The following is a 23,158-nucleotide window of genomic DNA, read 5'->3' on the forward strand; positions in this document are numbered from 1 at the left end:
AACAGGAGAAAAAGCTGAGAGACATGCAGAATACAGAGGAAGACTTTGCCAATACAAAGAGGCAATTGTAGCAGTCCTAATGAAACCATCAGCGAGCTGCAGGTGTGGGTGATGATCGGTGGACAGTGCCAGTATGAATCAGGAGGAGTAGCTGGAAAACCTGCACTGGTACGACCTGGAGCAGGAGCCTTCGCAACATATTTCATATGAACAAGATTAGTCTTCAGAGAGATATTAGTGCATTAGAAGATAAGCAAGCATGAATATGACAGTCAAAAGCTCATGGCCCCTTTGTGTCAGATGCACTTACTCTGGAACAAACTAATATTTATATCCACAGGCCAAAAAGCTTATACTTTAATCAAACACCTCTGAAGCTGCCCCATTTCAGCAGTAGCAGATAAAGTGGATAAAATTCCTCCCCAAACCTTATTAGTATTCTTTTAACATAGACTAAGCAAACATGAAGCAAATTATGACTTCTGATGCCTCATACTTGACCAAATTTTTTTTTTTACAGCAAAGTGAGTGTTTAATAGGGAAGGACACTCAAAATCCCAGTTACGACAGCACCATCAGGAAGCAGATAAAAAAAAAATCACCTGCCGGCAGTAGTCACCCTTCAAAGGAGACAGCGCTTGTTCCTGCGCGAACTGCATGACTGCTGCAGGTACTGTTCACCGCACTCTTTCTAGACTGTAATTGCATAACTCACATTTCAAACACTGGGCTCAATGAGGCGTTCAGTGGAATCACTTATAAAGCGGCTTCCTGATGAGACGGAGACAGGCGCGGTGCAAGCGCTAGTCACCTCGCCCACGACCTTGCTCAAGGTTAGCGCCAGCACTGTCCTCTTTGCACTCTCTCCCGCAGCTAGAGCTACTGCTGCTAGTTAGCTAATGAAGCATGTATGAGTGACAAACCCCATGTGTGCCTGTAGGTTGTAATTCACATCATGTGCAGATGAAGGGGTTCTTCTGGTCTACTAATGATATCTTGTTAATGTTGATGGAGTCTTCTCTTCCACTTTGGTAGCTGCCGTGGGCCGGCAGCATGTGAGGAGCGTGGCGAAATATCAGTCGCGATGCTATCGAGTGCAAGGCGGAAAGAGTTAGCGTGGAGACTCTGAAGTGAGATGGCAGTTGTTTTTCAGGGATCAGCGGACTGGGCGGGAGGCCCCTCCCCCCTCCAGACTGCCATTTTCTTCCAGGAATTCACAGGAGTAGAAGATGAAAGCCTTGTGTCACCAGCTCGCCCCAAAACCACCCAGTCCCAAGTGCCCCGGCCGGCCCCACAACATCAACCAGGGCGGCCATGTTAGCTTGCTCCATTTCGTAATGCTTGGCATTCATAAAGGTTTGCAGCAGCATTTAAGAATGATATTTGATGATTCCAGATTCACCAGCACAACCTGTTGGTTTATACTGTGTTGCTCACGTTCTTTATTTATTTATTTTATTTCACTCTTATTTATACATTCACTGTGTTACTTAAAGGTAGTTTAATGTTAGGGCACCCTGGAACATTTGGAGGATGCAAAAGTATATGAATCGTTTGCTGCATTGTAGTAATGTAAAAATAAATGTAAAATGTATTATCATTTAGGTAATTGTTTCAGTAAAAATTCTAAGTACTATGTTCCTATCCATGTACTTGTAAGTTTAAAGATATGGAAAAATGAAATGTTTGAAATTGTGTACTTATAAAAAAAGAGAGTCAAGTCTGATTGGAGGAACAAACTGGTCACAGACAAGAAATACTTTAATTAAATATTGTGTAAAATGAACATCTTTGTACAGTAAAATGTAGAAATGTTGACATGAACATAAAAAAGCGTATACATGAAACAAAAATAGTTGTTTTTTTTTTCCCCTTACAGAGTCATTCTAACATTTAGTGAAATCTTCAGACTAACAGCAACAAAACACTGAGTGTAGGGTCTAATTAGCCTAAGACGCAGATCCTGACTGCAGGCTGCAGACGTTCTGCAAATGCGGAACCGGACTGCAGATATGATATTCACAAATGCACTTCATGTAACCTTGGCTTGCTCTCACTTTCAAGGTGACATCCTCAGCTCCTCCACTTAGCTCAGCCGTGATGAGCTCTCAACCAAGCAAACGCATTGCACATTCATCACCGATTCCCTCTTCCGGCTGTTTCTCGTTTCCTACTGCTAAAGGAAACTTGTGTGCAGATCGCCAAGAGGGACATCACCCCTTTGGCTTTGAGACAGACCACTTAACAGCACAACAGGAGATTTACAAAGTGTTAAGTGCAAAACAAAACAAAAACAAACAAACAAAAAAAATCTTACAAATAATTGTGTTTCATCTGTTGATTTTGGCACAACTATGAAAATCAAAGTCATTAAGAGAGAGTGAGAGAGAGATGGAGAAGGGATGAGTTGATTTACTAACGTAATTAGCTACTGTGCTACTGCATCATGGAGTAATTACAAAATGGCATGTACAATATAGAACATCTTAATCCTGGCTCTTCATATTTTATACAAAAATCGAACCTTTTTTCCCCCTTGGATTTTCAGTCATACTTAAGGGAGTACAGTAAGTTTAATGTTTAAAAACAAAAGGAAAAACGAAAGAAACTGACAAAATAGTCAAAAAGATGAGGGGTCACAATAATTATTTTTTATTTTAGTAAAAAATGTTTGTGCTTTTTACACCATTGATGACTTTAATGGAATAACGACTGGCATTGTGGCTGTCGCTGAACCAGGAGACAGGCTCCTCTCAAGAGATCTGGTCTTAAGGCTTGGACGGGCCTTTTTTCCGGACATATGTGAGTAATGATCACTGACTGATGTTTATGACTACCGTATGGTTCCATTCTCTTTCCCAAGGTTTATTTTCTTTTTTTAATCCTTTGTTGTTGTTCCCTGTAAACACAGTTGAAGTATGTGGCAAAGTCATGGGTGGCAGGTAAAAATGACTTTTTACATTCTACAAAAACAAAATTTACAACCACAATTGATTCTTCCCCCCCTGGTACTGCCGGACATGCACGTTTTTCTACTAATATTATTACAGCCATGTGTCACAAACAATTTATTTGACTATACAACAAACATTTTTATTTAAAAAAAAGTATTTGTTTAGATAACTTAAAAATTATAATATAAAAATAAACAATGGATTTGACTGTTCCTCAAAGTAACAAATAATGAAGAAAAATGGACGGAATTGTTTTGATGATGTTAACAAAACATCTGAATTACAAATTAAAAGGACAGACATTGCAATCTATTAATACAAAAAAAGGCTAATGGCAGCGACTGGTCTTGGCATAATGTTCTGTGTTGCATCACAATATCAGCCATGATAAACATTACATACAAGATCAAATAAAATGATGGAAAGCAATATACAAAATTTCAAAGATAAATACAATATTTATAATTGATATGTTACAAAAAACCCCTTAGTGACCGCAAGTGTTTGTGTGAAAGTGTTGCGATGTATAAGACTATTTTACTCCTAGCTGTTTTAGTAGGAATAAAACTCTGTACTAAATATTTAAGTGGATCTGGAAAATTTCAAGACAAGTGTATAAATATTTAGCTACAACTTTGGCAAAATCACAAAAGTCTACAATTGTTTAACCACATACAAAACACATTAGGGGGTAAGGAGCTAGAGGTTAAAGGACAACTTTCTGGTACAAGAAACATGGACTCCACAGTAGCCTAAGAATGCAATAGTATACAGTGCTAGCAAAAAGTTGAAAAACATTGCAGATCACACTTGCTTTACAGGAAGCTTTAGCAGTGGAAGTATTTTCTTTCTTTTTCTTTTTTTTTCCTTTTTTTAACCAACAGACAGTAGCGTTTCATCTCTGTTAGTGTGCTTGTTGAAGGCAAAGAGAAGGATTTTTGCAATATCAAAGTTACATTTTCTACCTACAATAAGTTACAAAGTTCATTTTAGATGATTTACGCATGATAACATCTCCTCTGTCTGTTCCTCTCTGTTCACTTGTCTTCGCGTTTAATGTTTATGTTTTATAGATCATATATTTTAGGCTTTGTTATTTCCAGTTTGTTGGCTTTGCTGTATTGGCTTGGCCCCCTTTTTTCCTCACCACGTATCAAAAAGAAAAAAAGCAAACAAAAGGATAAAAGAAAATAACTTCACATTATAGCGACGTGCAAAAGCTGCACATCATCTGAAAAGAAACATTCAGACGTTTCAGTCAGTGTTTTCATCGTATGGCATATCCACAAAACTTCTTCCCACACATAGCAAGAACGACATAGCCAAGATCAAACCAGAAATGGTTATACAAAATAGGAATTTTTTCTTTTTTTTCCCTTCAAGACTGAGAAATGTGAAAATATGACAAGAAATTCAGTCAATAAAATTAAATTGTTCATGACAAAGTTTCTTGCATGTCGATTTATATTAGATTGAATAACATCTTTGAAACAGTCTCTTTTTTCCCTCTGAATTACAGACGAAGGTGTTGATTTACTTCATGATCGATGAGACATTTTTCTGGAGAATGTTCTGCGATGTACCCCAAGGCTCACTGCGTGGACACTGCCGCTTTTTTACAAGAAGTGCAATCTACATGGGAGGAACCACCAGTCCAGACATTGCTACAGAAACAAGAAAGAATGAGAAACAAAAACTTTAGCACCATATCTCTCTAGACACCAAACAAAAAGTTGAAAGACAAAGAAAGCCCACAGCACAAAAAAAAGTTGTCACGTGCATTTCGCAAAATAGTCTCCCTGACAAGGCTTGGTGTAGTCAATGAAAGCACAAGATGTGTTTGCACGATTCTAGCAGCGAGTTGGGGGTGGGGGCCATGGAGGTTTTAGTGGGGGTGGGCATTTGCCTGAATGTTCTTTTCCGACATGAAACGCCAGAAAGCCTTCAACATTTAAAAGGGGGAGCATTCTGACATTCTGAGGAGAAAGTATCCCCACTGCCACATGTGCGAGATTTCTCTTAGCGTTTTGTTAATGGCCATCACAGAAGCCAGACTCCTTAGGGAATGGCAATGCTGACAGCTGAGAAACAACACGGTCACTTCGGCTAACGTCACTGGGCCACGCCGACCCCACACTCGTCAACCTGCAAGCTCCAATCAGCTTGCCACAAATCGAAACCCTCACCTCTCTCTACTTCCAGCTGAAGGGCCAACTGAGGCCATTTGCTTTGTCCTATCTGGCTATGTGTGTGTGTGTGTTACTCTTTACTTATCATATCTAAAGTAAAGTCTGTCTAAATGATCTATCAGAAGACCATTGCAAGGCCCAAATTAGATGGCGAGCTATGTTCTGCTAAGATAGAGAGGGAGAGAGAGCTAAGATTGATGAACTCTACTCATTTCTACAATTATGTGGCTAGTGAACTGGCAGGTTTTTTTTAATTATTTTTTTATTTTTAAAAACATCCCTTAGCTACTTTCCACTTATTTGTAGAGTCATGGTTGAAGTGCTTTTAAGTTTGTCAAAGCGCCCAATGCCATGGCATTCCTCATTAATTTCTGCAAACCACATATTAATAAGTGGATGCATGTAGCAGCATGAACTTTAATTTCCCAGTTCATTAGCTCTAACATTATTAATTTTGGATGCACACACTATGGCTAAAACATGTTTTCAAAGCAAACAAGTTGGCCTTGGTGAAGAGCAAACACGGGCGCCCCTAACAGGCTGGAAAAGTCACTCGCTTGCTGAGTGACGCTGTCCTTCTCAGGATGTGAGCCCGTACGCTCTCCCTAGTCTTCTCTTCTCACATTCACTCTGGCTTGGCAACACTGCCACTCCACACTGTCTAGCAAAACAACATCTCACTCTGCTGCTGTAGGAAGCCAAGGGGGTAGGGATGCTCTATGAAATCTTAATGCAAATGCCCTGTGAACCGCTGTTGGAAAACATGCATTATTTTACTATCTATAATGTTCAGAAGAAAATCAGAGCAACTTTGTGTGTGTGTGTGTGTGTGTGTGGGTGTGTGTGTGTGTGTGTGTGTGTGCGTGTGTGCACGCTTTGGCTGAGAATATGGTGATCCTTTTTTTCAGGATCCATTAAATAGTACACTGAAGTATGTGTGCCAGACATATCCAGCCTGTGTTCACCCCTGACCCAGGCATGCCCGGTGGGGTCACTTAGAAGGTGCGGGGGATGGAGAGTTTGTGAATATTATTATATACCATGTTCGATTCAGATCAAATGTAAACGAGGCCAGTGAATAATGCATTAGTTGAATGGCCAAAGCATATTAAAGAGTTTGTTTCTGTTTGGACCTCCTCTGCTCAGGTAGGGGCGGACATGTTATTGATATGAACCGACTAGTCCTGGTATCCAAGGCAACCTGCTCAACTGTGCCAAGCCCTCTGAGAGTAAAAGTGAGCGAATCACGGGAGACATTCGACTTCCCTTGATTGCTGATGTTAGACAAAAATCAATACACAGAGCGACACATGCTCAGTGATGCCACATGCCCGCATGCATAATGTGGTCCTCCCGCTCACACGTTCCGTCTAGCCATTCGCCCATCCACAAAGTCAAGCCATCCACACAGAGATATATGACTAACACAAGACGGCCATGTTTGAGAAGCAGCATGGTGGTGGTGGTGAACGGGGGCGGCTCCTCCACGTGCCGGCGGGGGGGGCGGGCACGGGCACTGGCACGAGCCAATGGGTGAGGGCGGAGGTGCGACATCATAAAAGGAGGGAGGCGGCTCTCACCTTGAAGTCCATTGCCATTTGCACTGGTGCAAGAAGGAGGCGGAGATGCTTGGGGCCTGACAACGGGTGCAAAGGCGCTCTTTTGTTTCACTGCAGAGATGACATTGGCAGGTGAGAATGAGAAAATGCCGTGCGAACTGCTACAGTTTGAAGAGAGGCTGACCGAAGAGGCTGCCATGGTAGGGCTCGACGGAACTACTGCAATAAAGCAAACATAGTCACCACTCAGAGAGAGAGAGCTTCACTTCCTTTAGGCTTTATTCTGATAGAGCAGTTTCAGGGAGAGCCAGGCCTCGCCTCTTTTTCAAATCATAATCATGGGAATGGAGACAACCAGGAAGGAATGGCTACGAGAAAATGGCCAGAATTTAGGGATTCTTTTTTTTTTTCCCCCTGCAAAAGAAATGGAAAATGAGGAAATCAATGAGTAAATTGGAAAAAAAAAAGAAAAAAAGTGGAGTTGAAATGGGAGATGAGATGTCCTGCCTCAGCCATGTTCTGGATAACAGGTGTTTTTACCGACTCTGATTTGATAAATCATTTTGTGGAATATTTTCGAGGGATGTTTTGACTTTAAAGTGTGCTGTTTTGTCTGTGGCCTGCCCGGTAGAGTGCAATTGTAGTTTTTGTCTTTCGGTTATTTGACTGGTTGGATTTCTATGTGGCTTTGTTTCGGGTGTTCAGCCTCCAGAGTCACCCCTCCTTTTATCCAGTAGCACACATTCCCAAAAGGATAAAACAAACAAACAAACAAACGAACACAAAACAAACAAACAAACAAACAAAGGCGTGTCAAAAAGGAAGGAGAGCACAGGTGGGGTGGGGCAGAGAGAAGCGGAGGGGAGGGGCTAATTACCTTGATACTTACTGCCGTAGGGGGAGTTGGCGGAGGAGCCGTTGAGGAAGCCCGGTGAGCTGGGCACGCCCAGGTTGGGCATTCCCGCGTTGCCGTAGCCGTTCATGCTGTTGCTCACGGTGTTGTAGTTGGACTGTTGTGGGGTGCTGCTGGGCACGTAGCCGCGAGGAGAGACACTGCTCGTGTTGCGGCTGTAGCCAACTGCGGGAGAGCAGACAGATGATGTAGGGATGGCAACCGGGACAGTTCCCGCTCCCACTCCCACCCCCACCGGCGCACGCTCTCGTCCGCGCGCCACAGCCATGCTGGGAAGGGGACGTGGCTGTGGCTCGGCGAATGCTCCAGTAAGCCTTCCTCTCAATGCCTGCGAGCGCTTTATGCAGCTTTTTCCACGTTGCGCGCTTGCAGGCTACGCGCGGTGTGCTTGCGCTTGCACAATGACCCGCGCGTGGGAATGTTTTTGGGGACGCCGCCGCGACGCCGCCGGCCTCTGAGTGCGCACGCTGCCGGCTCGCGTTTTCGTGACCAGAATATTCTCCATCTTAAGGCCCGCGTCACCGCGCTTAGCCTGTGGCCTGACCTGTGCGTTAGCGACATCCGAACAGGTGTAAGACCATTATCAGCAGCGTGGAGGGGGAGCGCTGGAAGGCAGCAGCTGCTCCCCGCGCTCACACACGAGGGGGGTGGCCGGGTCAGGCACCTCCTGGGACGCACGCTACACCCAGCCAGGGAAGATAAAACTGCAGCAGCCCTGCGCTAACGCTAACGGTGTGGCCTCCGCAAACCGTGCAGGGGCGGCACTCCGAAAAGCCAAATGTTCAAACAAAAGCAATAGGACATTTAATAATATATTTGCCACATTTAGCCATCATGCTAAACAATATTTGGCTTAAGGAAAGTGGCTCTCTAACTAGAAGTATAGACGTAAAGTTATAGACTTAAAGACTATACTTAAGTAAGGACTATTATTATTTTATATTATTATTTTTTATTTTAACTGTCACTGCAGCTACTCCTCACGCATGGCGATGTGCCCTGGTCCTTACCCTGTGACGTCTCGGAGACGTTGACCGCGAGCTGGCTGCCAAAGGAGTTCACGCCCATCATGCCACCATGAGACGCGGTGTTGGCGAGGGACGGGATCTGGTTGTGGTTGCGTGGGACGCTGTACAGGGCCTCTGCGATGTCTGCTGCTCTCTTCAGAATGATCTCCTACACACAGCCCAGGGACAGAGGCAGAGGGGGATGAGTGTCCTCGCCACGGACCGGCACGTACACGTGAGCCCTGCCGCACGCGTTACACGGTTTTACTGTAGCATCTTACGTATTTATCTGTTTTGATTTATTTTTAGATGTGATGTGGATGGATTCTAAAGCATTTGCCCCTGCATGGGTATAATACTAGAGAACAAGATTATGTATCATTGCTTTTGAATATGTATTAGACCTTCTGAATATGTATTAGCCCTCTCAACCACATCTGCATAGCACTACTCTCTAGAATGTGTTCAGAAACGTGCCTTTTGGGCCAAGTTCAAGGTTATTCTTCCATTTAAATAAACTGTGTGTGTGTGTGTGTGTGTGTGTGTGTGTGTGTGTGTGTGTGTTGTGAGTGATTAACTCCTCTTTCTGCTCCGCAAGGAGCAATCATAAACAAACGTAAAAGAGGAAGAATGAGGAAACGCACACTCTTGTTGGAGTGACGCCCTGCTACAGTACAATACCCTGCAGCTAGCTTTGAAATGTAGAAAGAGGAACAGAGCAGGAAGAGTGAGGCACTGATTTAATTACAGCCACAGTACTGAGCGAGTGTAGGAGAGAGACTCTTCATTAGTGTGTAGTGGGCTGGAGGTGGTTTACCTGGTTGTTATGGGGCATCCCATACAGAGCCTCCACAAGGTCAGCAGCTCTCTTTAATAGAACTTCCTGCACACACACACACACACCCCATAATGAGTCACACAGAGAAATACAGAACCTATGTTGCTACACGGTATGCTACATGTGGATGTATAAAAGTATTTTTTATATGGGTATAAATGCAGATTTAGGCTATACATATATGTATATACACACATGAGTGGAGAAATACGATTTGTTTCTGTCGTGGAACAATTTCTTTACAGTGAATAACATTCCAAAGTGTGTGAAGTGGCGTGCAACCTCTAAGCCAAATGAATGAAAATAAGCACTTGATTTTTAATGCTGTGGCCGTATGGGTATTAAACAAACAAACACACTCACATGCACACACACCCACACACACTGACACGCTGCGATACGTAAAGCACAGAGGCTGCATTCGGCGGCTAAATCCACCCACATTAGCACCGAGGAACAATGAGTCATTTTCCATATCTTAATTAAACTGGCAGGGTCCTCGCAGACAACATCTCGGCCTTTAATTCGTGCCCCAAATTTGTAGCCGAGTTCAATGCCCATTCCTCTTTCTTCAGAACAATAAAGCGAATTAGCTCGGGTTAATCTAGTTCTTTCATAATGACATTAGGAAATTTTTCAATTAACCTCTTTCAGAGGCTGTCGTAAAGGACTTCATAAATGAGTTGCCCCATGGTGCCAGCTGAGAGGATGTGTCCTGGGACGTAGGTGCTCGCAAGCCCTGTCTGATTCATGTCTGTGTGCTCTCACCTACTTACAGCGCAACACGGATTAAATATCTGCTAAGCTTCCATTCAAAAGTGACCCCCAGGCTGCCGAGCCAGGCTCGTGCGGCCGTGCACCGCCACGGCGTTCTCTGGCTGGGCTATTGTTGTCAGCTCTCCCTCCACCCGCTCCTCTTCAAGCACCAACACTAGAGCTGTTTGTGTTTTCTAAAGATAATGCTTTGAATGATTAATATCAGATTAACTGGAAAGAAATACGTGTTTCTTTGTGATTTTCATTGAGATCTATTTCAGTGAGTTGAGGGCAATCCTAGTTATCCAGACTTCTCTTCACATATGAAAATTGGCCTTTATTTACATTTTTAAGCCTTGCTCCTACAAATCACATTTGAATGTTATCTAAAATTTGTGAGGTTAAGTTCAATTTAGGCACAAATGTAGAAGTCAACAGGGTAGAAAGGTATTTCTCTGTTTTATATCAAGGTTACCAACAGAAACTCTTGAGAGGGTTAGAGCTACTGGCTTCTCTCTTTTTCCACCTTTGTGTGTGTGTGCGCATGCGTGCGTGCATGCGAGCGAGCGATGTGTGGTAAAACCCACAGTGTGCTTTGTCCGTGCTTGGAGTCTCGACCTCGTCCTTGCTAGCACGCTCACTGAACGTGCGATTAGCATGGCTGACTGGCTGCTTCATTCCTGGCCACGGACGCCATCTTGGATCTGCATTTATCAAGATTAATCGTAGAAGTCGGCATGGTGGTGTGTGCCATACGTTTTATAGAGACACACTCTAATCCTGAGAGGGAGCGGATGAGTGGCTCTTAAAATGGGCATTTACCTCAGAAATTGGTGTCTCTGCTTCATGTTGCATGCATCTAGTTTGCATACAAATAAAGAATTACACTTGTCACGCGGCAGGTACGATCAATGAAAGGCCCAGCTGTCTTAATCCTGTCCCATCAGCTGGCTCTCTCTCTCTCTCTCTCTCTCTCTCTCTCTCATTGCCCCCCGTCTGAGTGAGATAAAGTGTTTTTCTGCACTGCTAATAATTACTCATCATCTCCACCCGTCATATCAGGGAGCTCCTTCCACATTGCCTAATTTTACCCAACGATTACCACAATTAAGACAGGCATGTTGGGCGAGCTGAGAGCGTCTGGCCGCGGTGCTCTCCAACTCCTCGTCCATATGGCACCAGTGTGGAGGAACCGTAAAGATAGTTTAAGGGAATCGCGTTTCCTCTCCATGCTAATCCGCCGTTTGCCGCGACGTGCCTCCGCTAATGAAGCGGATTTAGCGGGTGGCGTTGGAGTGCGCCCCCGTGCAGGGTCCGAGCAGGTGGGGGGGTGGGGGGAAGGGCTGCACTAGGAGTTTGTGGCGTTCCGGCATGGTCCTCTCTCGGATCCTCCGGCCTCACGCTGTGAATATGATTACGAGCGAATGCTGTTTAAGGAGCCTACCCGCGTAAATTTTGGAAATGCTGGTGCTGGGCATAATTGACTCTTCTTCTTTTTTTTCTCCCTTTCTCTCTCTCTTTTTCCTCCTCTCTTTCTTCCCCTTCGCGGAGATGTGCGAGACTCCCCGGGTTAAACGGAAACTGTTAAAGCCGAAAACGATCCCCGAGCTCGCTTCATGACAAATGCGAGGCGTTATTATTACAAGTGTTCGCCGTTCCGCCCGTGGACGTGAACCGTTTAAATGGGGCCCTTATCATTATCAGACGGCGATATGTGGAGTGGTGTGCAGTCTATCAGCAGAACCACAGCACGCAGCAGAGGTGAGCTGGCTAGAGGTGCTAATGTCATTCTAAACTGTAAAGCAATTATTCTGTTAGTTGTAGCCTGGGGTTATGAATACATTGAGGAGTGTGGGGCCCAACAGACGTAGCTACTTCAAAAAAGCCGAGAGAAAGAAGATGAATTTTAATGCATGGGTAATTGCTCGACATGAATGCATTTCTAATAAATTTTCTTGTATATTAGATTGAGAGGGAAGCGGAATAGATTTGCGTTTGCCAGGTTGAGACGTGGAGAGGAATGGAAAGAGGAAAAGGCAGTGATTAATTCGCCAAGGAAAACAGGACGGCCCGCCACTTCGCCATCGCAATAAAGATCATTTGATCAAGCAAAATCAAAAATATAGTGGCTAATCAGATTCCCATTTCTGGAGATTTGTCTCTAATCCATGTAGAGAATAATCGACACTGTTTTTGAAATGGTGAGAATAAGGAGAGGCGGTGGGACGAGAAGCCCCCCCCCCCCACGGCTGGCTCTCTATATTGCCTTTATTCTTCTCCCTAATCTTCGTATATAAATGTGCTCGTTCGATGCACCTCGCCCCAGATCGGGCTTGCAAATTTTGACGTTATCTAAAATTAGGGAGGTAAACCTCAATTCGGCCACCCTCTCGCTGAGAGTGCACGCATGTAGCAGTGCCGTTATTAGTGGACGTCCGAAGCAATACGCGCTTGCCATATTGGTTTTCCGTTCCGGCCGCGATTACCCATCAAAGCGTGGCCACTGCAGATTCGCTGGGACAGGACGGAGGAGGAGCTGAGCTGGAGGTGGTGGGGGTTGGGGGTGGGGTTGGGGGTGGGGTGGGGGGGCCCGAGGCAGAGTGAAAATCAATATCACGGCAGCATTATCAACTCTGTGCTGAATTGGCAGAGCGAACGGGAGTGTGACGCCTTCACCTTATTGCTAACACGCGGTTTACATTCCTCCCCTCCGAAGGCCTTATTACTTCAGCCTGTCTGGGCCCTAATGCCGCAGACGCCCGAGCCCTCGCGCGCTCGTCGGGATCCGTGTAAGGGTCAATTGCCGCTTTGCTGGGAGCCGGCTGTGACCCAGTCGCTCAGCCGCCTACAGCAGACGGCTGCCGTAACTATGATAAATCACTTGGCACTTTCATTTACATGCCGCTGAACTCCACATTTGGGTCCATTAAAAGCCAAAATCAAATATTTATGTTGTTTATTGGAACTGCTAGAATCCATCTCTCCTCAGCAATCGGCTTGGGTGAGGGCCCCTGGTGTTGAAGGTTTACCTGAATTAGAAAGCCCCTCCCCTCGCCAGCTGCCTCCCCCGAAGATCACCTCCAGCTCTGTCTCCACGCCCGCGCCGCGGGGCTTTTCCCCCTTCCCAGAGAGCGCGTGCGGATCCCGAATGCCACGCTTTCTGTTCTGGATGCTCGGCCGTTTTTTGTTTTTGTGTTGTTTTTCCGTGGGTTAGGGGGTTGGACGTTAATGGAGATATTAGAGATATAAGTGTGGTTTTGTAGCTTAGCGAAGCCAGAACATGACAGCGTTGTAAACAAACGGCCCTCGACACCCAGGCAGGGAGAACTTCTGCTCTTTCATTGGTAATGGATAGTTTAAAGCATTTACTGGAACGAGATTTCCTGTCCAGATATTGCTCTCCACAGAGAGAGAAAGCCAAGTGTAATTGAAACGCATCACGTGGCGTGGGGCGCTGTGCTTGGGGATGCTTAGTGTGGCGTGTGCATGTGTGTGTGTGTGTGTGCGTGCGTGTGTGTGTGCATGTTTGTGTGTGCGTGTTTGTGTGTGCGTGCGTGCGTGCGTGCGTGCGTGTGTGCGTGCGTGTGCGTGCGTGTTTGTGTGTGCGCATTTGTGTGTGTGTGCATGAGTCGCAGACACCACAACGCCCCAGGCTCCAGCTAATAACGACGGTGGCTGCCCCCATGCTGGCCGCCCCACGCTGGCCTTTAATAGATATTTGTATGATATCTGTTATTAGACCTCGGTGGTGGTCAGCTCACAACGGGCACCCACAAACTGGGTCCGGAGTAATCTCTTAACGTGTTATTAACAAAGGCCCAGAGCAGCACGCTCGTCTCAGATGGGAAATTAACGCGTTTTCTATTAGCTGGGCATGAGTCGTAGATCATATCAAAGGCAAATGAGGGAAATAAAAACACACAGAGTGAATGAAAGAACAGTGGGAAACTGCAAAAAGAGAAGCACTGCACGTGGCTCCGATTTTCTTTCCTGCCTGAAAACGGGGACGGCAGTGTTTGTGACGCATGGGAGTGTTTGCGATGGCAGTGTTTGTGAAATGGAGTGTTTGTGACAAGTGTTGATGACACATTGTTGTGTTTGGGACAGCAGTGTTTGTGACACTGTAGTGTTTGTGGCGGAAGTGTTTGACACATGGGAGTGTTCGGGACAACAGTGTTTGTGACACTCTCTAGTGCTTGCGACAGCAGTGTTTGTGATGGCAGTGTTTGTGACACATTGGAGCAGCAAGGAATCCCACTCCGATTGCTGAATCTGAATGGGAAAAAGGAACAAGAAAAGCTAAAACGCTGGAGCACAATAGCTTGGCGCGAGCTTGCTGATATTAATGTGTGTGTGGACCTCATTTATTAACCCACTAAGACAAGGACTTATAACAGAAAGCTTTGTAAACAAAAGATTAAAGTGGATCTAGCTTTGGAAAATGAAAGGAAAACAAGGGGAAAATAATCACACATCGGGAAAGGGGCTCTGCTCCGATTACAATCGCCGCTGCTTACTGGAGTGGAAAAACGCTTAATTGAACTATTTCGCCACACCGAAAGTTTGCGCGATTCCCGTGGAATCCAAACACAATGAGTCTGCAAGCAGCACAATCAGTGTTCTGTGTGTGTGTGTGTATGTGTGTGTCTGTGTGTTTTGGTGATTGAATAGTGATGACTTGCCAAAAGAGATTGCATGAGTTAACATATGGTGACTGAATGGTTTCCTGTTTTGACATTTCTAAAATAAATCTCTCTCTCTCTCTCTCTCTCTTTCTCTCTCTCACTCTCTCACTCTCTCTCTCAGAGATTACTGACCTTTGGCAACCTCTCCGGGTCACCTGGATGTCTGGGGATGACCTTCTGCAGTCTCTGGAAGCCGTAGTCAATAGTGGGTTCGTTCAATGCTAAACCACAAAACAAGAATCTCACGTTAGTCTGGTACAGAGCGTTCAAACACAGGCCAGCTGTACACTACATTCATGGCCCAGTTTTACACTACACACCAGGGCTAATTTTACACTACAAACCAGGGCCAGTTTTACACTACACAACATGGCCAGCTTTACACTATGTTCCAGGCCCAGTTTTACACTACAGACCAGACCTTTCAGTGTCTGATCATCCAAAGATGTGTGATACTGAAATGTTATTACATTTATTCATCAAATATATGATATGAACATATCAAATGTATGCATATTTGAAGACATGCTGGAGAATTTGAATAAAAGGCAATAACATTATTTTATTGTACTCTGCACAAAATCTGGATCCAACAGCTCAAAATATTTTTTTTTTCTCAACCTCTCTTATTTGAGACAAACTGGCTGTAATTGATCAAATAAATTTTGAGAGCTTAGTGAATACATTATGAATGAGGGAGTTTGATGGCAACACACACATGCACCCCCCCCCCCCCCACATACTCACACACACACACTCACTCACACACACACACACACACACACACACACACACACACACACACACACACACACACACACACCGCAATCATCGCTGTCAGCACAGTGAAGTGGGCATCAGTCCTGCCTCCTGTACCGCCTGCTAGATTTATGGTAAACAGGCAATGATGACATATGTCTGGCTATTGCCCCTCTCAGATTTATCCCTCTCTCCCTCTCTCTCTCCCTCCCACTCTCTCTCTCTCTCTCTCGCTCTTTTTCTCCTCCATATTGCCTGAGTGCAAACCAGGCAGGAGGAGCACTTCATCTTACAAAGCTTTAATAATCTGTGAATGGCTGACTACAAACTGATGTAGGGCGCCATCATTCCACAGCTGGGTTTGGGCCAGCCTCATGAAATTGCTGGCCACAAATAGTAATTAATCTTTTCTCTCTCTCCCCCCCTGCCCAACCCCCCCCCCCCCCCTACACACACACACACCCTTGCACGCACACAAAAGTGAGGCCCCCTCCCACTGAAATTGTAATTTTGAGTATGAACAGTGCGGGTTATAAATCAGGGGCCAGCTCGGCTCCATACACAAGTGCATGAATCATAATCTCAACCTGCGACTGCACACATTGTGTTTAACAAGCTTTAGAGGAACTGGCGGAGGTCTATTACTGCCTACCTCCACTAAAAAAAAAAAGAAAAGAAGAAGACAGAGAGAATGAAGAAGAAAAAACGCAGAAAGGGTACATGAACTTCCACTGGAAGAACACGTAGCCCGTGCAGGGAAATGATTGGATATAAACACAGATATCACTGTCAGCAATAGGGCAACAGTACATGCCTTGTGTTTAAGGGACAGTGGAAGTAGCTCTGATCATGGTAGTTTTCTTTAAGACACATCGAGTCTATAGTAAGGGAGTGAGCGCTGATTCCAGATCAGCGCTCTGACTCAGAACAAGGATTCATTTGCATTTATGGTCAGCGTGATGGCAACACACACAGTATTGTCCCCAAAATCGTCGTATGGTGAATTAATCTGTCTGTAGTTAACACCCACTCTACTGTGCTCTCAGCACACAGGGCTCTTTTACACATCTGTGTGTGTATTGCGAGTGCTACCATGGACAGCAGTTCTCGAGCAGACACACACAAAATAATTGGTCAACTTTATGATGCAGGGGCACAATTATGTCTAAGTGTGGAGGCTAGTGATCAATACCTGAGAGAGAGAGTGAGAGAAAGAGGGCGTGTGTGTGTGTGTGTGTGTGTGCGCATGTGTGTGTGGGTGAGTGTGTGTGTGTGTGTGTGTGTGTGTGTGTGTGTTACCATGTGATTGTCAGCCTGACAGGCGTGATACTATTTGACGACCCATCATGCATGGCTGAAGACATAGTGGCACATAGGAATGTGGAATCAGATGCTGCCTTGTTAATAAAGCATTGATCCACCATATTGATTTTACATGACATGACCAAGGATGTAACTGTCTCAGTATCTCTCTCTCTCTCTCTCTCTCTCTGTCTTTCTCTCTCTGTTTGTCTGTCTTTCTCTGTCTATATCTCTCTGTCTCTGTCCGTCTCTCTCTACCTCCGTACTCCCCCACTCCTCTTCCTCTTCCTTTTTTCTCCTTCCCAAGCGCGTCCGAGGCCTCCAGGGCCATGTGTAGTGAGGAGGCCACGTTCTCCTTTTTCACTGTCTGGAAACCCCCAGATAATAGGGATCCCCCAAATAGCAGTTCAACAGTAATACAGCATCACACGTGTGCATGGTAAACACAAAGATTGTGCTCACGGCGCACACGCCGGTTGCGACAGTGTCTGTGGCTTGCAAGGCGCATTCTGATGGAGATAAATGCTCATCACTTATTGATCTGACGCTAATGACACTGAGGAGGTCACGAAATCCTCCATTAACACACAACCCTCACCACCTGCACAGCCACGCCTACCACACACACACACACACACACAGCCACCATATGTAATGGCCAGTCTTGTCAACATATGACAATAAAACCCTAAATTTACAGTGCAATTAAAAATGAACCCCCAGTAACACTATTAAGAGGGTGTATGCAGTAACATTGACCACGGGCAGAACCCAGTGTGGGAGAACGGACCGTGGTGGTGGCGAGCCCCCACACATCAGACCAGGGGCTACCTCCTTCTCTCTCTCAGCTGGGAAATATGCATAGCAGATTGAGTAATACCAGCTTAAACCACACATTCCCACCCTCCTCTCTCCCTCTCTCACTCAGTCTCTCACTTCCGCTTTCTTTCTGTCTCTTGCTACTATACTTATTCTGTCTATTCTTGTGTACTGGAAACATAAAACCTTTACAATCATATTCTCTGTCTCTCGCGCTCTTTTATGCACTCACACCTACACACACACACACACACACACACACACACACACACACACACACGCTGCATTCACCTAAATTCTCATGTTCTAGGCCGGGGGCTAACCCCACCCCCGTGGGCTCTGTGCCAGCCCCCCTGTCCTGGACTCGGCCAATCAATAGCACTTTCCTGTTTTGGAGGCGGGTAATTATGAGGTGGAGAGAGTGGGTGACCTCTCACCTGTCCCGCATTACTTTGCTGATATTAAGATAAATTGCCCGATTTTGGGTAAACATATGCTGCAATTCAGCCTGTCAGCGAGGGTTTGCTCAAGGATAATTTGTATTGATCTATCTGCTTCTTCCTAGTGCAGCTACTGACCTCGCGGATAATGAGAGAGAGAGGGAGTGAAAGAGAGCAAGAGAACTCACCACTACCACAGACACCATTGCTCGGGTTCTGTGTGTGTGTGTGTGTGTGTGTGTGATTGTGTCTGACTGGTGGCCTGGCGTCTGTCAGTGAGCTCGTGTTTTCCTTACATCTTTATTTGTCATCTGTTTTCTTTTCTTCACCAGTGCTTGTTTGTACTCCCTGTCGGGCAGCCATGGCGGCTCCCAGGCATGAGGGAGCACGCTCAGTCAGGCAGCGGCTGGGTGTCACTCACGGCGCTCCCGCTGCTTCCACGTCTCGGGGGGTGGAGGGAGCCACGTGCGCTAACGAGCTCGAGAGCTTCCGCTCACCCACTTCACCCGTCGAGCAAGAGCCGTGAGAGCAGAAGACGCCTGCCTGGGACAGACGAGGAGTCTGTGGCTGCCTGGCTCCTGCCTTCTTCTGTTTACATGTTTGGGTTTCGTGCCCTCCATTTGTAAAAGAGAGCGTTACGCTCGGTCTGGGTACTCAACATAAAACAGAATCAGTTTTGACTGTGTTAATATGTTAATGTGTGGGAACTCGTAAGCATGTGTTTGTGTGTATGCGCGCGTGTGTAGCGTGCTCCATGTGCGCACGTCTGAGCGGTGTGCTTCCATGTATTTGAAGATAGAGTACTGTGACCTTGTTCTCAAAGATTGTATACCGTCATTTCTCACAGCTGACACTCGGTATGGCACAAGATACATATTTCTGACATGTTTCTCTTTCCGAATAAGAAAGCCATCCCGTAATAACAGGGCGGGAAAGTGACACGCTTGCCATGAATCAAGTTGAATTACAACAGCGCTAACTCTCTGAGTTAAGAGAGGTAGCAAAGTTAAAATCAAAGTGTACACCCCAGACAAAAAAGAGAGCAGTACACAAACTTGAATCTGACAAATAATTTCCGTCAATCATACGTCAGGTGTGTAAATATGAAGATGCCGCCTCAACGTGAACAGCGTCTATGGTGTTAGTGAAGTTCACTATCAGCTACACTGTAGACTCACTGACCGAGCAAAGTGTTGCTATGCCGGCAGCATTTACATGGAACTGCTTTCATTTGAGCACGTGGACAGGGGGGCGGGTTAGTGAGGCGCGCATGCGTGGAGTCTGGGTCGTGATGACCGGGCAGGCTTGGTCGGCTCCTTCTGGAGATGTGTCAGTGCTACCACATTTCTCTGCGAGAACCGAACTTACGGCTAAAATCAGCAGCGGTCGTGTTTCGTGAGACGTCCTCCGTGGTCTAGCGCGCCTTGCGTCTCTCGCGGCAGGAATTACGTGAGCAGACCCGGGAAGAGGAGGGCCAAAACTTCAACAGATAAATAGATGCTGGTGTAATTCTGCTCCTTTGAACAAACATGAGTGAGAGCAGCCCGCCCTGCGCTGCTATCCCACGCCCCCCTGCTCCTCCCTGTTATGATAAGGCTATATCTTTGGGCAAGATAATGAGTGGCTTTATTGCTGCTGCTTGCTATTACTTTGTCTAATTATACTTAACTGCACTGAGCTTATCTCCTCTCCACCTACGCCATCAAGGAGTCTTACCCCCAACACACACACACACACACACACACACACACACACACACACACACACACACAGACAAGCACAGGCACACTGCTTCCCCAACAACCCCCACCCTTTTCTTTCCTTTTCAACCCAATTCTGGAAGGATGCACAACAGAGGGGAACGAGGAGGGGAGCGGTTCCAGGTCCGAGAGCGATTCCGTATGGCACCAAGAGCTGGAGCAGAGAGGGATCCCTCCAGTGAACAGCCGCTTAAAACCGGAATGAAAGGCAGAGGGCTCATACAGTAGGACCTGTGACAAGAGCTACATTTTCTCTCTCCTTCTCTCTCTCTCTCTCTTTCTTTCTATCTCTCTTTCTTTGTCCTTTTTTTACTTTTCGTCCTCATTCATTTCATTCTTTCACTCTCATTCATTCTCATTCTCTCTAGTAATAATCCAGTTAGTTCCCTCTACCCAAAACAGACCACAAGTGCAATTATAATTCCACTGAGCAGGACCAGAAATATAATCTACCCCAAGCAGTGAAGCATTTGTGACTTTCCGACACAGCCTGTGAGAGCGTGAGCGTGTTACTGTAGTTGCAGGGCTGTGAACTCTGCACACAGGAAAAGGACAAAGCAAAGCCCGTAATGTGTCAAAATGAAGTGAAGCCCAATCCTTCAGTACAGCGTGCTGCCTCTAGGGGGGGTTAGCGAGGGGGGTGGGTGGGTTTAACGATTTCAGTAACAAAGTGTTATTTTCAGACGAGCGCCGTACACGCTAGCCTCGCGGAGCCAGAGGGAAGACGCCGATACTGATTATATCGGGGGCGCCTTATTAAACGGGCCACTGATTGGTGAGTGAGTGAGGTGGGCTGCAGAGGACGAGAGAGGCCAGGATGACAGGTGAGACCTGCACCCCCCGTACATCCCCCCGCCCCGCAACACAGAAATGGGCCGAAGTGTAGGAGCCGAGCTGCCGGCTGGACGTGGCTGCAGCGTTACGGGCTCTGTGCCGCTACCAGTGAGGAGCAAGCAGGGAGGGAGGAAGAGAAGGGAACGTATCCCAGAATTCAGAGGGGCAGCGCTCTTCGACTCACTGCTAACTTCATTTTATTGCCAGCTGTCTCGGAGGAAGCCATTTCATCTCCAAGAACATTCAGATGCTCCGGAAATTAAAATTTCAAAGATCGGCGGAGGTAGGGGTGGGTGATGGGTGAAAGGGAGGAAAAAAAAATCAATAGCGACAGATCAATGCTCATAGAAATTTCATGAACTTTGAACCGATACAGGCATGATGATTGGAGAGTAACTTGACGGAAGCTGAGAGAAGCCCGAGCGCTCTGACAGACGGGAGACATCGCTCTCCACCACAGCCACGCATCCTTTTAGATTTTATTTCACTGACACAAATTATCCTTCAAATCTGTCTTTGTAACGAAGAATGTTACTTTTTTTCTTTTTTTAAAGTTCCCCCTGTCTCCAAACACAAGCCTTTCTCGTCCTCCTCATCCTCGTCCTCGGCCCACCGCGGGCGGACCCGTTTCAGCGTTCTTGTCCTAACTGCTCTGCCAGTGCCAAGGGGAATCGGACCTCTCCTCGGCCAAACCCGCACACAAATTAATATTGTAAAGTTATGATCGATACATAGACAGGGAAAAGATGAAAAAAAATGGATAGATCCTTTAAATCATTACAGCATTTCCGCCACGCCCCCCCCCCCCCCCCCCCCCCCCGCTCATTTCGGATGAGTTGTGTTTTCCTTCAGCTGTCAAAACGTTTAGGCATGAATCTGTAAATAAAACCTCTCATAGGAAGGAAGGAGGAGGTGGCCTGTGTCAGGAGACGTGGAGAGGAGAATGGATTGTGGGAGAAGGGGAGGTGGATAATGGAGTGGAGGAGAAGGGGAGGTGGATAATGGAGTGGAGGAGAAAAGAGGAGAGGAGAATGGTGTGCAGGAGAAGAGAGGAGAGGAGAATGGTGTGGAGGAGAAGAGAGGAGAGGAGAATGGTGTGGAGGAGAAGAGAGGAGAGGAGAATGGTGTGGAGGAGAAGAGAGGAGAGGAGAATGGTGTGGAGGAGAAGAGAGTAGAGGAGAATGGTGTGGAGGAGAAGAGAGGAGAGGAGAATGGTGTGGAGGAGAAGAGAGTAGAGGAGAATGGTGTGGAGGAGAAGAGAGGAGAGGAGAATGGTGTGGAGGAGAAGAGAGGAGAGGAGAATGGTGTGGAGGAGAAGAGAGGAGAGGAGAATGGTGTGGAGGCAAAGAGAGGAGAGGAGAATGGTGTGCAGGAGAAGAGAGGAGAGGAGAATGGTGTGAAGGAGAAGAGAGGAGAGGAGAATGGTGTGGAGGAGAAGAGAGGAGAGGAAAATGGTGTGGAGGCGAAGAGAGGAGAGGAGAATGGTGTGGAGGAGAAGAGAGGAGAGGAGAATGGTGTGGGGGAGAAGAGAGGAGAGGAGAATGGTGTGGAGGAGAAGAGAGGAGAACAGGATGTGTGAATGAGGGGGACCAAAGAGCAAGTCATCCATCAGAAAAACCCGCTCTGACCACTGGGGCAGGACTAATGTGTGTGACTTAGTAAGGACGAACCTATTTAAAGCAGTCAGAAGAAGAAGGGAAAAAAAACCTCACACTGGCCAAAATAGCAACCAGCAGAACCAATTATATCTGAATCACTCCGGCGGTATTCTTTAATGAGGGGAGGTTAATTCCCCTGTCCCTGCAGGCACTGTGTGCTTCCCAACATAACGCCGTGCTGCTTTCACATGGTCTGAGGGGTGAGAGTTTGGCGACTGATGAGATTCCAAAAAAAATGTTTTGAAAGAGCCCCATGTCCTGAGAAGCAGTCTGGATGCAGACATCTTGGCTGAGATCATGGGCATTCGTGAAGACAACTAGTGCAACCTCAACACTGGAGTACAGTGAGGAACTCTTGAAAAGATGACATCTTACTAGCTGGATTTAAAAGAGAGAGAGAGAGAGAGAGAGAGAGAGAGAGAGAGAGAGAGAGAGAGAGAGAGAAGGGCATTGTGGAAAGGAGGGGTGTGTTGAGACAGCTCTGATTACATAATCTCTCAGCTTCTAATTACTGCTGCGTGTGTGTGTGTGTGTGTGTGTGTGTGTGTGTGTGTGTGTGTTTGTGCGCATGTGTGAGAAAGTGGGAGGTTGCGATAAAGACAGGGAAGTTCTATCTGATGCAGCATGAGGCTGGAGCCTTGGCCGTAGAGAGAGAGGACGATGATGATGATGATGGACTGATAGC

General features: G+C 46.3%; 1 protein-coding gene across 10 annotated transcripts in view; it reads right to left on the bottom strand.

The window, feature by feature from the left end:
- Positions 1-2,636: 2,636 nt before the first annotated feature.
- Positions 2,637-23,158, bottom strand: part of ebf3a (EBF transcription factor 3a) — a 96,804-nt gene continuing 76,282 nt past the window's right edge. For 3 of the 10 annotated variants that reach the window (XM_027013260.2, XM_027013256.2, XM_027013255.2), the window contains exons 11-16: positions 15,034-15,122; positions 9,440-9,505; positions 8,626-8,791; positions 7,592-7,780; positions 6,724-6,813; positions 2,637-4,618 (exon numbers count right to left, since the gene is read on the bottom strand). In XM_027013260.2, coding sequence (XP_026869061.1) covers positions 4,587-4,618; positions 6,724-6,813; positions 7,592-7,780; positions 8,626-8,791; positions 9,440-9,505; positions 15,034-15,122 — 632 coding nt within the window. In that variant the 3' untranslated portion in view covers positions 2,637-4,586. Of the gene's footprint in view, positions 4,619-6,723; positions 6,922-7,579; positions 7,781-8,625; positions 8,792-9,439; positions 9,506-15,033; positions 15,123-23,158 lie in introns of all 10 variants that reach the window. The other 7 variants (XM_027013259.2, XM_027013258.2, XM_027013250.2 and 4 more) reach the window with 3 other exon arrangements.

Source organism: Electrophorus electricus, chromosome 14 (genome assembly GCF_013358815.1).
Source record: "Electrophorus electricus isolate fEleEle1 chromosome 14, fEleEle1.pri, whole genome shotgun sequence".
Taxonomy (NCBI): domain Eukaryota; kingdom Metazoa; phylum Chordata; class Actinopteri; order Gymnotiformes; family Gymnotidae; genus Electrophorus; species Electrophorus electricus.